General features: G+C 54.4%; 5 protein-coding genes across 5 annotated transcripts; 1 reads left to right on the top strand and 4 right to left on the bottom strand.

Moving 5' to 3' along the window:
* Window positions 1-1,318: 1,318 nt before the first annotated feature.
* Window positions 1,319-1,702, bottom strand: N657DRAFT_636707 (uncharacterized protein; the record flags this gene model as incomplete). Its single annotated transcript, XM_062791453.1, has 1 exon — window positions 1,319-1,702. One exon carries the CDS (start codon window positions 1,700-1,702, stop codon window positions 1,319-1,321), a length of 384 nt encoding a protein of 127 aa, XP_062644018.1.
* A 2,432-nt stretch (window positions 1,703-4,134) lies between these two features.
* N657DRAFT_164199 (uncharacterized protein) lies at window positions 4,135-4,729 on the bottom strand. The gene has a single exon (XM_062786043.1). The coding sequence runs from the start codon at window positions 4,579-4,581 to the stop codon at window positions 4,249-4,251; it is 333 nt and encodes a 110-aa protein (XP_062644017.1). The 5' UTR covers window positions 4,582-4,729; the 3' UTR covers window positions 4,135-4,248.
* A 2,826-nt stretch (window positions 4,730-7,555) lies between these two features.
* N657DRAFT_636706 (uncharacterized protein) lies at window positions 7,556-8,464 on the bottom strand (the record flags this gene model as incomplete). The annotated part of the gene is made up of 3 exons (XM_062791452.1): window positions 7,556-7,725; window positions 7,888-8,142; window positions 8,269-8,464. 3 exons carry the CDS (start codon window positions 8,462-8,464, stop codon window positions 7,556-7,558), a joined length of 621 nt encoding a protein of 206 aa, XP_062644016.1.
* Window positions 8,465-9,596: 1,132 nt separating this feature from the next.
* Window positions 9,597-10,922, bottom strand: N657DRAFT_580138 (glycosyltransferase family 55 protein; the record flags this gene model as incomplete). Its single annotated transcript, XM_062789439.1, has 1 exon — window positions 9,597-10,922. The coding sequence occupies one exon, from the start codon at window positions 10,920-10,922 to the stop codon at window positions 9,597-9,599; it is 1,326 nt and encodes a 441-aa protein (XP_062644015.1).
* Window positions 10,923-12,853: 1,931 nt separating this feature from the next.
* On the top strand, window positions 12,854-13,639 carry N657DRAFT_658579 (NAD(P)-binding protein; the record flags this gene model as incomplete). Its single annotated transcript, XM_062794909.1, has 1 exon — window positions 12,854-13,639. The coding sequence occupies one exon, from the start codon at window positions 12,854-12,856 to the stop codon at window positions 13,637-13,639; it is 786 nt and encodes a 261-aa protein (XP_062644014.1).
* Window positions 13,640-14,008: the final 369 nt, after the last annotated feature.

Here is a 14,008-nt window from a genome sequence, read left to right as displayed (position 1 = left end):
GAATGCTAGTTGAACTGGGAATGCTAGTTGAACTGGGAATGCTAGTTGAACTGGGAATGCTAGTTGCCAGCGCTGTCAAAACTTTTCAAGCTATCATAGCGCTGTAAAATAGCGTTCTCACCCCCTTCAAAACCCCGCTGCGGTACTTGCTGTTCCCACCCTCCCTTGCACGGAACATGTGCATGAACCATCCGTTCATCCAATACGTTCCCCTAGGCACCGAATTGTTCAGAAGTTGCTCCACGAGTTCCAAACTTCTTTGAACTTCCGTCTGGCAAAGACCGTACCTTATTTCCACAAGAAGACAAACAGTGCGGCTTCCCTGGTGTCTGTCCGGCAAGAGCACCATGGTTAATCCGATGAGGAAGTCACAATCAGCCTCAGCGCAAACATGCCTCCGGGCGCGGCATTCGCGGTTGTATTCGTACGCCTCTGGCGGACAGCATCGGGGGTTGGCTTGGGAAACTTGGAAGTCAAGATGTATCACATGAGCTGACGACCAGCCCAAACACCACAATGCTGTGCTTCAATTATCCACAATGACATTCTTCCCGCGCTTCACCACCAACCTGATCGGGACACGAGGGTCAGGATCCGAGCATCGAGGGCTGAAACACGGCTGAATTTCGAGACAGCTGGCCGGGCATCCAAGAGAGCGACAGTGCTGGTGCCGTGGGCCAACGCCATAGAGTTTGCAGGTCCGGAGCAAGTCCCCAAAGGACGGATAGTCAGGAAGAGTGGTGAGCACGGATGGTCTGCCAGTCTTGGCCCGGAGATCTGCGTGCCGCTGCGCGCAACCGCGGCGGCGGGATAGTGCATGAGGGAGCCAACGTCGTATGAGCCCGACCAGTCAAGAGAAGTAGTCCACAGGGACGGCGTAAAGTGCCGGACGGCCAAGCAGCAGCCAGCCGGTATGCCGGACGTGGATGCGCACGTTGTGCGCCGCGGGCAAGGTGGTGCCCGCCGGACACTGGGGGTCGACGTTTTCCGGGAAGAAGTCGACGAAGGAATCGCGATCGGGTCGCTGATGCTCGTGATGGAGTCCCAGGACATGTCCAATCTCGTGCATTATCTCGCGAACACCACAGTGGTGGCCAGAAACCGTTCCATTGCAACTTGGGGACAGCCACAAGTCCATGCCCGACGCAGGCGAATAGCCCACATATGCAGCGCAGGGCAAGCAATCCCTGCTTCGGATTGTGAGGACTCCCGGGACGCTTGCTCTGTCGTTCGCCAGCCGGGTGAAGGTCAGATACGAAGCTCCGGTACGGGAACGTGTCCAACGCCATATTACCTCGTCAATCTCGGCCGAGCAGTTTTATTCGGTAGAGGCGTGCTCAAGCTTGTAGCGGATGATACGGCCAGGCCACGCGCTGTCCTGGCGGACAGAGAAGGTTCGCGGGTCTAGGGCGCATTGAGAACTGCCGTTCTTGGGTTGCTTGGCCAATAGTTCCTGCTCGGTGCCGTAGATGACGTCGCCATCAATGACCGCCAACCCATTTGGTGTAAGCAAATATGACACGTTACGGTGACCGTAGACCTTATCGCAGACCTCGACTGTTTTAAGTCGTTCACGGTTGCCCTCTTCGGGTGGTGGGGTAAGCGACCCGGGCAATGCAAAGCCGAGGAAAGAATACCAGGAGAACCATAATCCAAGTTCGCCAAGCTGCGCAACAACCTGCAACTTGAAGAGTGACTGCATTTTCTAAGGTAGCGTTAACCGTAGTGGCATACACGCTGAGATTTTGGAGACCATCGTATCTCCGTTCGTTCGGTAGTACATAGTATAGTCGGTTCGTCGAGTCTTCAGGCGCTTATAGCAGCTACTTTAGTTCCGTTCATTTGGTCGGTTCGGTTCAGATTTGTCGATTTATTACTAGCGCGACTCGCAGCTAGACAGTTAGTTCAGTTTCGTGATCGGCGCATAACGTAGCCGGATCAGTCCTAAGTCATGCGGCTCTTAGAGCGGCCAGCCGTTTCTTCGGTTCTTCAGGTTATCGCTGGTGTACAATACAGCCAAGCTGTCAGTCGGTTCGAGCAGCGTACCATGCAGCCAGCAAGATCGGATTCGTTCGGTTGATTGGCGCGCAATGCAGCTGGATCGGGCTCTCTAATCAGCGCGTAACGCAGCTAGATCAGTTCTTTCTCGGGGGCATATAGCGTAGCCTTAGTCAGTTCAAGTCAAGCGGCGCTTAGAGCAGCCAGCAAATTCGGTTCGGTCTTCAGGCGCGTAAAGCAGCCATATCTTCAATCTTTTACCGACGCGTCACGCAGCCAGGCTCGCCCTCTTGATGGGCGCATACTACAGCCATGTAACGGGCTTGGCCCGTCAAGGCCTCGGCAAACTCTCGGCCAAGACTCGAGATTCGGTGGACTTCTATCTTGTTCGATATCGGCGCACAGGCCAAGGATGTGGAGGATAAGACGGCAGGTATCTTGCATAGTGTTTCACTCTTTTTCTTCTTCTCTCTCCATTCGATACAAACTCGTAGAGTTGTTACCAGCTAGTTGCAATATACTCCTGGGACCGTTACAAGCCAGATCGGTTCAGTCTTCGGGGTGATATTGTTGAAGCCTTCCTAGGCCCTCGGGGGTGAGCTTTCGATTGTAAGAGACAAGTAGCATCAAGGCGAGGCACTGGGCACTGCAAATGCCGACTCAATTCTACTAATCGAAAGCTAAGAAAAGGAAGAGGGAGAGGATACAGGATACACGTCTACGACGCGAGAAAGATAAGTGGGCGTATAAGCCACCCACTGATTACCCACCGAAGAGAGCATGAGTCCAGAATGCGCTTTCCGACACAACTAGCTTGGGCTATGATTATTGAATTGTCTTATGTAAAGTAATTAAAATTTGCAAAAAGTACGCTAATATAAGTTACCTATATACCAAAGTAGGCTACTGTAATAAGTAGGCAGCTTTTCTTCCTTTGATACCTTCCAACTTCACCGCGGATTTTATTCTGTAACGTTAATACAAAATGAAACCAGCGCCAACGAGAGCCGTGTAATCCTTGCGCTTATTGCTCTGAAAAAGGGCCCTAACTTGTCCGTACGGAAAGTGACTACGCTATATGCGGTCCTACGAAGCTCGCTCTAGCGCCGACGCGGCGGAACGCTATGGCAGGAATCAGGATATAATCACACTTGTAACCGTCGCGGCTATTTTACCCACAATGAGAAACGCCGAATGTGAAGAGCCTGGGAATCGGGGGCCCACTTGCTCCGGGTGGGGCCGCCGGATGAGATCCGCACACAACCTTGTTGGTCCTGTTCGATGCAAACATGCAGCTCGATGAGCGGCGAGGCCGACGGGAGGATTCTCAGACATGGGGCTGAGTTGTATCACCCATTTCGGACGAGCTGGCACGGGAAGGATGCATGGAGCTGTTCGGGGACATCAATCGATCGGACTCGCTCTCGCCAGTTCGCACCTGTTGGTCAGAGGTGCAGTGGCTGGAGAGGCGGTTGAAACAGATGGCTGGAGTTTGCAATATTGGCCGTCATGATGATGTGGATGGAGGAAAGAATTACAAGTTTACAACATCGAGTGATTTCTGTAAATGCATTGGCCGCTGAGTGAGATGAAGTCAAATCAATATATCTACAAGAGAATGAAGAACGTCGTAGTGGTTGTGCATCCAGCCGTTGTTGTTGAAAAAAAGTGCCCATAAACCACCCATGAAAATAGCAAAACGAGTGACATAGAATTCCCACCCCTCAATGAAACAAACCCAACTTGCGCACTATTGTTGTATCGTACAATGAATGTGATGACCGAGAAGATTGCAACCATTGTCGCTGGAGCCGAGCCCATTGCTGACCGTCGTCGGGTAGGAGAGGCGTTGGCTATTGATCGTAGTTGATGTAGTTGTAGAAACACTCGGGGCTGCAGGTACCCGGGCTGAAGATGTCGTACACTTGGTGCCTTCTGGAGTCGTACGTGCAGTTGCCGTAAACGTGGCGGGTGTAGATTTTGCACGAGTACTTCATTTTCCTTATAGTGAAGTGCCCGCATACCTCGTATGTGACTTTCTCCCAGCTGCACATGTTGGGTGAAAAGAAGTCGAGCTGTTTTGACGACGAGAAAGGGCTGGAGGAGGGATTCGGACGGAGTGACGACCGTAAGCACAAGCTGACTGGGAGTCGCAGCAATTCGCAGCTGATGATGATGTTGAAACGGGAGGTAAGCGCTACGTTGGTTATAGCCAGGTAGCCTTGGAAGCGGCTGTCTTGATGTCCTGTGTTAGGTGGAGGGAGGGTGCAGTGTCGAGAATTGAGTCCCCTTTATAGATGCGTTTTGAGCAGAAGAAGAGCACCCCTGAGCCAGGAGAGTGCCTAAGCGGGCGGCGAGGACAGAGACATGACCACTGGTCATGACACCGAGGGATGAGAGGCCGACAGTAACCAGGTAGGTGACTCCCTTGCCCAAGCCGTGCATGGCCAGCTCTCCAGGTCTTCCCATTACACGCGACAGCGCACTTGACCGATGAGAACCCGCTGAGATACAGTACCGGGCCATGAGCAGCCTTGGGGCTAACAGCAGGGCAGAGAAAGGATGGTGAGCTACTGCAGCCATCTTCACTGACGTCGTCCCAAATGTTCAAGCCTGCGAATTTGAGCAAGGGGCTGTCGTCCCCCCGGAGGCAAGGATCCCTTCTCCTGCCGTGCCGCAAGAAGGGGGCAGTGCGCCGTTGGAGCTAAAGAGCAAGATGCTTAGAGTGTCTCACGACTCACATGCTATCTACACACACTACCAAGAGGCGGTGGAAGGCCTGCCCAGTGGGCCGGGAGCTCGATCGACTGTGCCACGGCCCCATTGGTCGGCCAAGAGTTATGTAGGCGCACTCGCGAACAGACGCGGTGCGTCTAATCCCTAAGCGCCGGGTCCCCTTTTGGGCTGTCTGGCTGTCCCTGACTAGCTCAGTTCCTGTTCCTCACTTGCTGCGCTGTACCAAGGGACTGGCATCACACACACAACAGTATAACACAAACAGATTTCATTAGTGATAGGCATTCTCAGTTAACAACTTCCCCTTTTAGTGATAGGCATTCTCGGTTAACAACTTCCCCTTTCCTTGTGATCTCGAGTTGCAGGTCGCCCTTGCCTTTCACCGATGACTCTCTGCCAACCTGCCAGGGGGGGCAACCCTTTGGGGCAGGTGGTGATGGTTGACCTAAGGCTTCAGGATGGTCACATACTGATTTGCAAGAACGAGAACTATGGTCATGGCATCCAGAATTATGCACCTTTCTCATATGCCACTGTTATGCTGTGGGTCCTGTATATCTTGAGTCAGTAAACCGAGGCCAAGGTTGCCCAGGACACAATCAACAATCAAACAACCGAGAATCGACTTGTCCGGAGGTCCTCTGAGATGATCGGGCATTGACGAGAAACGCCACATTCTGTCTTACCTTGGTCCAACCTGCATGCACATGCCGCATGTACACCTCAAATGAAGAACGCACCCATGCAGGAACCGCAGCATTCCAGCCGGGTGACTGGAGTTAGACCGGTTGAAGCGTCCATTTTTGACTCAAAGCTCCCTCGATCTTTGTTCCGACTTTAACAATGCATGTGCTAGCGAATCAGCAACTTGTCGAGGTCTCCTATCAAGCTCAAGTTGCAGCAGGCTCACCATCGGATTCAGCCTGAGTCCAGTCAAACACGCAACTTTGGTCCAGGATTACAGCAGCCTTCCCAGTTCTTACCGTAGCACGATGGATATTGTTGGCTTTCCCTCTTGCATCCTGAGATCGCTTGTCCCAAGGCTGTGCCTCCGTCTTCGAGGCCACCAAGGTGCCACCCCAGATCATGGCTGGACTGCCGCCCAAGTCTGGTCATTCTCCAGTTCTCTCAGCGTTGGCACCAGCTCCTCTAAGCCAGGGCCTCATTTGCGGCCGCGTGGGCCGCAAGTCCCTATTTTCCAATCAACGGTGTGGCTGTGTCCTTGGAACTCTGCAAGTCAACAGCAACTGGGCCATCAACGGCATCGGCTGACTTTTAAGATATCTCCTTTACGATAAGTACTAGAAAGCCCATCGAACTGCCCATCTTGAGCGCAGATGAGCCTGCAAAATGACTAAGGCGTGTGGTGTTGCGGCCGCCTTTTCTGTGGACAGCTTCGGCCAACTCAGGATTGGCCGGTTAGCCGCCAGCCCCCAACACCACCGGGGCATGCCGATGCACCATGCAACTGCCGGTGGCTTGTGATCAACTGCAGCCCATCCCGCCCAGACAAGAGGTGACAGGGACAGTTGCCAACATCCAGGTTGTCTGTACTGCAGCTGAGTTATGACGAGTCAAGGACAGCTCAGGAGACTCCAACCTCGTCTTTCATCCTTCCCCGCAAATGTCGACTAGATCTGTGGCTGTCTCTGTTTGGCAATCTCCAGAAGCTCACCAACAACCTTCTCCCGCCGTCGCGGCGTTTCTGATGCGTCTGCGAGTCCAATCACGGCCACACCGTCCATGATTGCATCCCATGTTATGCGCCTGCTGCTGATCGCTGCTATCATGGACGAAATCAGGAACCCGGGTGAGACCTCTGGCAACTGAAGGCGTCGGCGGGGGTCCCGTTTGGGTCATATGTGCTGCCCAACGGCAGGTGTGGACGCTAGAAACCTTTTTAAGAAGCATACCTATCCTCGCATGAGGAGGTATGTACTTAGTAGCTGAATCATGCGTGAACAACACTCCTGCGGGTGTTGGTCCAGTCCGAGACATTCCACACTAGTCTGATTGCAGTGACAGCCTGAGTGCCAAACCCAGTGCCAGGCATCAGCGTCTTGAATCTTTTTGACATTGGCGGCAATTACTGCCAAACAAGGAAAAGCCCATTCCAGCAGCCTCAACCGACTCGCCACACGATCTCCTCACGAATCCCGGCGGCGAACCTGGCTGCCTACCTCCAACTCATCACCTCGCATCACCAGGCCCAGGGCCAAGACGAACCAGCTGCGCATTGGGTCACCTTGCACTTCCGTATTAGGTCCGAATCCGGATTCTTCGTCACCAGGACTACTTCGCCTGTTTTTTCACCTTTGCTAACAAAAATCCATAATTCAACCACCCATCATCCCCATCAAACCCCGATGACGTTCCCCCATCTCACCATTCAACGAAGTCCACACCTGGGCATTCCATCATGGTCCAGGAGAATTTGATAAAATTGAACATCATATCCCCCGTCAAGCCTGATCGCCCACTTCATCCGACTCAAATTGGGTGCTTCGGCGGCCCCAGTGCTGTCAGATCAAGCATGTCAAAGATGCCAGCTCACCCAGAATACAATATGACACCAGTCGCTATGCTAATCAAGAATTGCGGCACTGTCATTGTCAAAAGTCGTATGGTCGGGGCAATGTCCAGGGAAAGGCATAATCGTTTTGGCCGAGTTGGTCCCGTTACTTGATAATGAGTGGCATTTTTGCTTGAGGAAGTTAATGGAGGACCTTTTGAGATATCCAGTGTGTCGCATAAATGTATGGTCATGTTGTACATGGGGACTTCTGGCTGGCTCGACCAAGTAATCCTGAAGGTCAATCATCTAGTCCGAGTCGTCCGAGACGTCTGAGTAATCCGAGTGGCTTGAGTCCAAGTTATAGAGGGCGACCAGGCCGCGAGCGGCCTGGTCGAGCACGTCCAAGTCGCGCCAGGAGTCATCGACAGATCGGATGTCACAGTCGAGGGAAGGATTCCGTCCCATCAGTCGAAGAGCTCAACGTCGGCAATCTCCTCGTACAATTCTTCAAGTTGCAGCTCTGCCAGTCTTCCCACGCCATCAAGCTTCCGATACACCTGTCAAAACGACCAGTAGACATTGATGTAGCGAGAACGAGGGGCGCTCATGGCGAGCAGCGTGGCGATTTTGGCCCGTACCTCCCGCGTTCCAACCCGGTTGACCCGCGTTCATCCATGTCTCCGTTTTGCCTGGCACGACAGCAAGCTGCGTTAGCTTGGCAAGTCGGGGTCGCCGAAGTGTTTGCGCAATAAGTTCTTCAAGCTCGAAACCATCTCCGTCCCGGTTCTCCGGGAGGTGAACGACAAGGCCTTCCGGTGTTCCTTCGTCACCGGCGACAAGATGTTCCGGTGCGTCTTTGGCAAATGGGACTTGCACATGGGCACCCTCGTCGTCTGTTAACGTCAGCAAGCTGCGGTCAAGCTCGATAAAAGACCATGCGGAAGTGCATCGACAAGGAAGGATGACTAATGCTCGGCCGGAGGAGACTGGCAATTTCGATTTTCTGCTTCTTGAGGTACTTGTGGCATAGCCGATTGAAGAGTTGATGTAGCCCTCTCGCCCGAGCCTGACGCGGAAAAGTGTGTCTTCGGAGAGCGACAGCTCGAGCTTGCAGAGTCCTGGGGACTTTTGGAGTACCTGGGAGTCTTGTGATCTCCACAACGGCAGCTTTTCGTAGAGGTTGTTGAGCGTCAACTCCTCGAGGCCTGAGAGCATGGTGAGGGCTGGGGTTCAGCACTCCCTGCGGACTTAGATGCTCCATTGTTTCAGTACCGGGATGGTCGTAGGGTACTGATTCTCACTCCCATGTATTCGTCAAAACTGACGTGGAGTGCCTTGAGCTTTGGGCAAAGATTCGGCGAGGGCAAGTGGAAGGGCATTGCCGAAGCGACCGTTTGACGACCTTACCGGGTACTCAGTGTTTGTTTTGAGATAGATGCCTCCGAAGCGTTGGGCGACGTACGAGAAAGACTTCAGGCAGGGCATCCTGGGTTGAATCAGGTTAGTAAAAAGGTTTTTTTCCTCATCCGGGAAACTGTGGAGGACCAGACTTTTGATGTGACCGTGGTCTCGGTTACATACTGGACCGGGCAAGGTGCAACATGTAAGAGCGTCCAAGGCACGCTGTCGCCTGAGCGGCTTGAAACATATGCCTGGCGACGATGATCAAATTCCACGATCGTCACGGCTTGGCATCAGCTGGAGGTGCAGCTGTCGCTTTTCGGATGCGCGCACTGCGCCATCAGAAAATGAAGCCGGAATCTGACGCTCAGCTTGTGTCGAGGCAAAGCATGATTACCTAGTGCAACAATATTTCAATATCTCTATATCACGGCTTCACAAAGAGGGATGTGCATCATACGATTGGCTCGACATCGAGAGGGAAAACGAAGCCAGATCAAACAGCTAAGAACCGCCGTTTGCAACAGGCAATTGCATGTCCAGTATAGCAGTCAAAGCAGGCACATGTGCTCAGCATCGTGACACCAAGGGACCGGTTCTATACCCGTAACTATGTGCGCAGAGCTACCTCTCCATCCGTTAATACCATCGTTTTCGGACTTATTAGAACATGAGACAGTGAACAGAGATGTGGGAGGATCCAAGGTAGTAAATACAACGGCCTTGTCATTCTCAGCTTCCAAACGTCTACATTACAGTACAGATAAAGACAGCGAGAAGGACATGAATCTGAGGAACGTCTTGCGACGCCGCTTCTCACTCTACAGGAAAACGGGTGAACTGAGAGTAATGAAGGTAAGTCTAAGGCCCTAATAGCCTTAGATGCGTGTGTAGATGCCAGATTGCCTAGATGTGAACCCAAGACACCACGCTTCCCAGAGCAGGGCTAGTCCTCCACGTCGTCGCTAAGCCCAAATGCGTGGAATGACCCCTTCCCTATGCTTGATTCAAGCACGTCTCGAAACCTCCTAATATTCATGGTTTGCACCGGTGGATAGATCCTCGGACACGGAAGCTCTCCCGTGGCCTTGTCAATGCCATTGTGGTTAACAGCATAGGCACGCATGTCCTCGCACAGTTTTAGAATGGGCCCGCCCTCGGCGCAATAAGGGGAAAGCCCGTGGTAGATGGACCCAAGCCCTGCCGCCCACATCTTGCGTATGTGCTCGTCGTCAGACTCGCGGTGGTAATGCGGGCTGAGGGTTCGGACCTGACGCACCACGACAGGCTTGTCGAGGCGCTGCATGGAGATCCCACCGTCCAGGCATCCTCGCACCAGCAGATCGACAAAGTGAAACGGCTCAATGGCATAGCCGGCCGCCAGCCGTAGCTTCCTGGCCAGAGCCATAGTCATGGCGTGCTCGCCCGCGTTGCCCGTGGTGATGAATGGTCTCGCTGTTTCCCGCGGCTGAGCTCCTCCTAATGAAGGAACAAACAAACGGTTGAGCCACGCGTTGACGATGCGCGAGCATCGGCCTTCGGGGACGAACTCGATCGTCCCGCCGGTGCGGACCTTGGGCTTGGAGGACCACTTGAGCCGGACAATGGTGTCTTCGTACTCCGGTCTCCGGGACATGGCAAAGCCCGCCGCAAAGGCTTGGCAGTATTCTCCGACGGAGCAGGGGTTGAAGTTGTCGGCGTCGACGAACCCGATATAACGCTTCTGCGGGTAAAAGGCTTCGGCCAAGGCAATACCGAGCACCATCCCCTCCCCCTTGCCGTTGCGTGTCACTCGCTTGTCCGCGGAGTCGAGCAGCTGCGACATACCCGACTCTCGCAGGGCCGCGGCCGCTGCGGGATCCTTTTGGTGGATGGTCAGGACTTGCCTCCCGAATGCGCCAAACGTCCGGGACATTTCCACCAGTTGTGTATACTGATCCTCCTCCTCCCCTTCCTTTCCTTCCTTGTTGTCCCTGGTGGTGGCTCGTCGGCAGTTGGAGACTAAAAGGACGACACAGGGCGCAGGTATGGCTGCGATGACGCCCCAGATGACATGGAGCTCCTCATCCTTGCAGGGCACGACGATGACCATGGCGGACAAGATGTCGTCGAGGGAGCTCCGAGAAAAGCAGACATCTCCTTTCGCCACATAGGTACTTGAATTCCCCCGGTGGCCACAGCGGGTTTGGACGTCTAGGTCTAATATTTGGACTTCTTCGGCGACGTGGAGCTGGCCATACCGGCGCATCGTTGCCGGGCTCGTCAGGCGCATGCTGCCATAGCTTGGAGCGGTATTCTTTGGCTGGGTTTCTTCAAGAAGGTTGGAAATTGAAAAGGGAGTGGTCGCGAGGCTGGCGATATGCAGGCTGGATTTCTCGGCCCATGGCACGAAAGAGTGGTAACTCACTCGCGAGTGCGAGCTGAGGACGGTTGCTGACATTTGGCTCTCGGATATTATGGACACGGGAGATGAAAGAAAGTTGGAAAGTGCCAAAGACATCGCCATGCTCGGGGTGGCGTGAGTTTTGGTTGTCCAGAAGAAGAGGACCTGGAAAAGTCACGGCTGTCGCCTGCATGCCTGCGGCACAATAAGAAGGGGGCCGCTCCAAAGCGGACCTTGGCACGGGAGTTTTTCGAAGGCGAAGTCGTACAACGAAAGCGTGCCCCCAACGAGAGGAATATGTGGTAGATGCAGTCGTCCCCCACGTAGCAGTAGCCGGAGCCGTGGTTGCGGTACACTCACGAGGTTCGACGCTGTATTTTGTCGCGCCGGATTGAAAGGGCCCGGCTCGTGGTTGGCGGGTGATTAATGTTGGAGTCCAATGTGCGGTTGGGCCTGTTGGCAGCTGGAATACATGTATCCAGCCTCGCCCACCATGGCGTGATGTCGTGGGAATTTGGAACCAACGACCCGTGACCTAGCGCCTGACCTGGTTTATGCAGGAAAGCTGATTCATGATTTGTGCGACGCCGTAAGGCAGGAGGGTGGCCGGGGTCCGGGCGACCTGAAAACGTAGAAACTGAAGGGCCTATTACCTTCCTTGCCTGCAGTGCTCACAATTCTACCTGTTAAATAAGGGCTATCTGAGTTGCCGGCTGTGTGAATGCTTACCAGGTACCTGCGGCAATCTCAGCTATCACAGCATTCTGGGCGTGGCCTCATGGCCGAGTGTGAGCTTGGTGGCGAGATAGCTTCATTGGCCGACTGGACTCGCGCATGTTCATAATATGGTTCATACCATACGCTGAATGCACGCTGTCGCTGGGTATCACAGGTTTCCACGCTTCCAGGCTGTCGGGACCGAGGATGGTGCCATGGGTCGGTCTTCGTAGGTAGGTAAGAAAACATGGACTGCTGCCGCGCAGGAGGTGTCGCTTCCAGCATCCAGATGGGGACTTTGGGGGTGGGAGCTCGCATGTTGGAGGTGTCATGGCGCACGCCCACCTCGCTCTTTTGGGCTATAGCCACGTTGTATTGCGCAGCTTACCCTGCAGGCGAGCGAAACGGGCAGCTCGCCATGCTGCTTAAGGCTAGAGAGCGCGTGTGTCGGGTTTCCAAGAATGACGGTAGGTAAGAATGGAACACGGCCTTGAAGGGCTGCGAAGGAGGAGCCCGGAAAGTATGGAGGGGCCTCCCTCTTCTCCCTCTCCATGCAACCGGTGAGCCCATGGCGACTTTACTTTGGCTCAGAAGGGTCGGTGGTCATGGGTGGGGTGTCTGGCGAAAGGTGAACCCAGCAAGGGTCCCACGGATCGATTGTCCATGCGAGATCGATTTGGCGTCTGCCAAGTCGGCTTGAAAACAACATCCTTCGCGTCCAATGGCGTCCCTTAGCGAAAGCCACAGCGGAGACAAAGGTGGAGAGCCGGATGAACCCTTGGCCAAGCGCCGGCCCAGAACCGGCCTGATCCGGGGCCGAGTCGACAGGAACTGGCCGTTTCGAGGACGGGCCCCGATATTGTGGCTTGATCATAGCCACGGTGCCTCTTCAATGTTCCTCCGATACACGTCACCAGCGACGCCAACGATGACAAGACCAATCCTTCAAAATGGATGATAAAAGGACCCAAGTCCCCCTCCTCAGGGACGCCAACTCTTTCTCAGTCCCATCCTGACACACCACACCATAACCGTCCGATAGACACCCGATACTTGACGAATCGAACAACCCAATCATCTCTCAACACACACCACAAGCAATCATGTCCATTCCCAAAAGAACAATCCTCTTCCTCGGCGCCACAGGCGGCGTCGGCCTCTCCGCCCTCCGCCGCTCTCTCGCCGCAGACCACACGTGCATCGCACTCTGCCGCAACCCTAGCAAACTCGCCTCGGCCTTCCCCTCCTCCAACCCCCCGCCCAACCTGCACCTCGTCGAGGGCAATGCCCACGACGCCGACACCCTCGCCCGCTGCCTGCGCGATCCATCATCGTCCGATGACCGGTCCTCGCCAGTACATGTGGTCGACACGGTCGTCTTCTCCATCGGCGCCCTCCCCACCCTCACGGGCATGACAGACCCGCATGTCTGCGAGAAGGGCATGACGGCTCTGTTGGAGGCTGTCCGTCGCGTGCGGGAGGAAGACAAGAACAACGAATGGAGGGGAAAGAAACTGCGCCTGGTAGCCGTCAGCACGACGGGCATCAGCCAGCACGTGCGCGATGTCCCACTGCTGTTTCTGCCGCTGTACAAGATCTTGTTGCACACGCCGCACAAGGACAAGGTGGCTATGGAGAGGCTTGTGATGGGGAGCGGTGCTGAGGAGGGGGTCGAGTGGACGATTGTGAGGGGCAGCTTGTACACAAGCGGGCCGGCGACGGAGGGGTTAGTGAGGGAGGGGATGGAGGATCCTGTTAGCGGGGTGGTGGAGGAGGGGATTCCGGTTGGGTATACCATCAGCAGGGAGGATGTGGGGAAGTGGGTGTTTGAGAATGTTATTCAGGGGGGTGGGAGGTGGATTGGGAAGGCGGCGGTTATCACTTATTAGATAGACTGGAGGGCTTGGGTTCGTTTGTAGTATTGCTTGACGTGGATCGGGAGTTGGAGGTCGGCTTAGACGGTTGCAGGCACGCCCATGGTGGCTACAGGTAAACACATAGAGGTTGATACATTTGCGGGCAGTCCAGGTAGCCATATGTATATTATTATTATTATTCCTACACCGCTGTGCCCTAGGGCGTGCCGGACCTTCAACAACTTACTATACAGGAAAACCGCGCCCTCGTGGGCCGGGTGAAAAACCCATATCGACAATCAAGGAAACGATCAGTGTGCGATCCTGCAAATACAAAGTGGGAAGGCCTCTTGTCCTTCGAAGGAAAGGGTATCAGACTGCGAGCTCCAGCTCCAGCCTCCT

The sequence above is a fragment of the Parathielavia appendiculata genome (genome assembly GCF_033297405.1).
Source record: "Parathielavia appendiculata strain CBS 731.68 unplaced genomic scaffold N657scaffold_18, whole genome shotgun sequence".
In the NCBI taxonomy this organism is placed as follows: Eukaryota; Fungi; Ascomycota; class Sordariomycetes; order Sordariales; family Chaetomiaceae; genus Parathielavia; species Parathielavia appendiculata.
The sequence above is the reverse complement of the archived record's forward strand: the minus strand, read 5'-3'. Positions and strand labels throughout refer to the sequence as shown.

Excerpts from the sequence above, each read along its gene's own strand:
- N657DRAFT_164199 (XM_062786043.1), bottom strand. The coding sequence starts at position 4,581 with ATGGCTGCAGTAGCTCACCATCCTTTCTCTGCCCTGCTGTTAGCCCCA.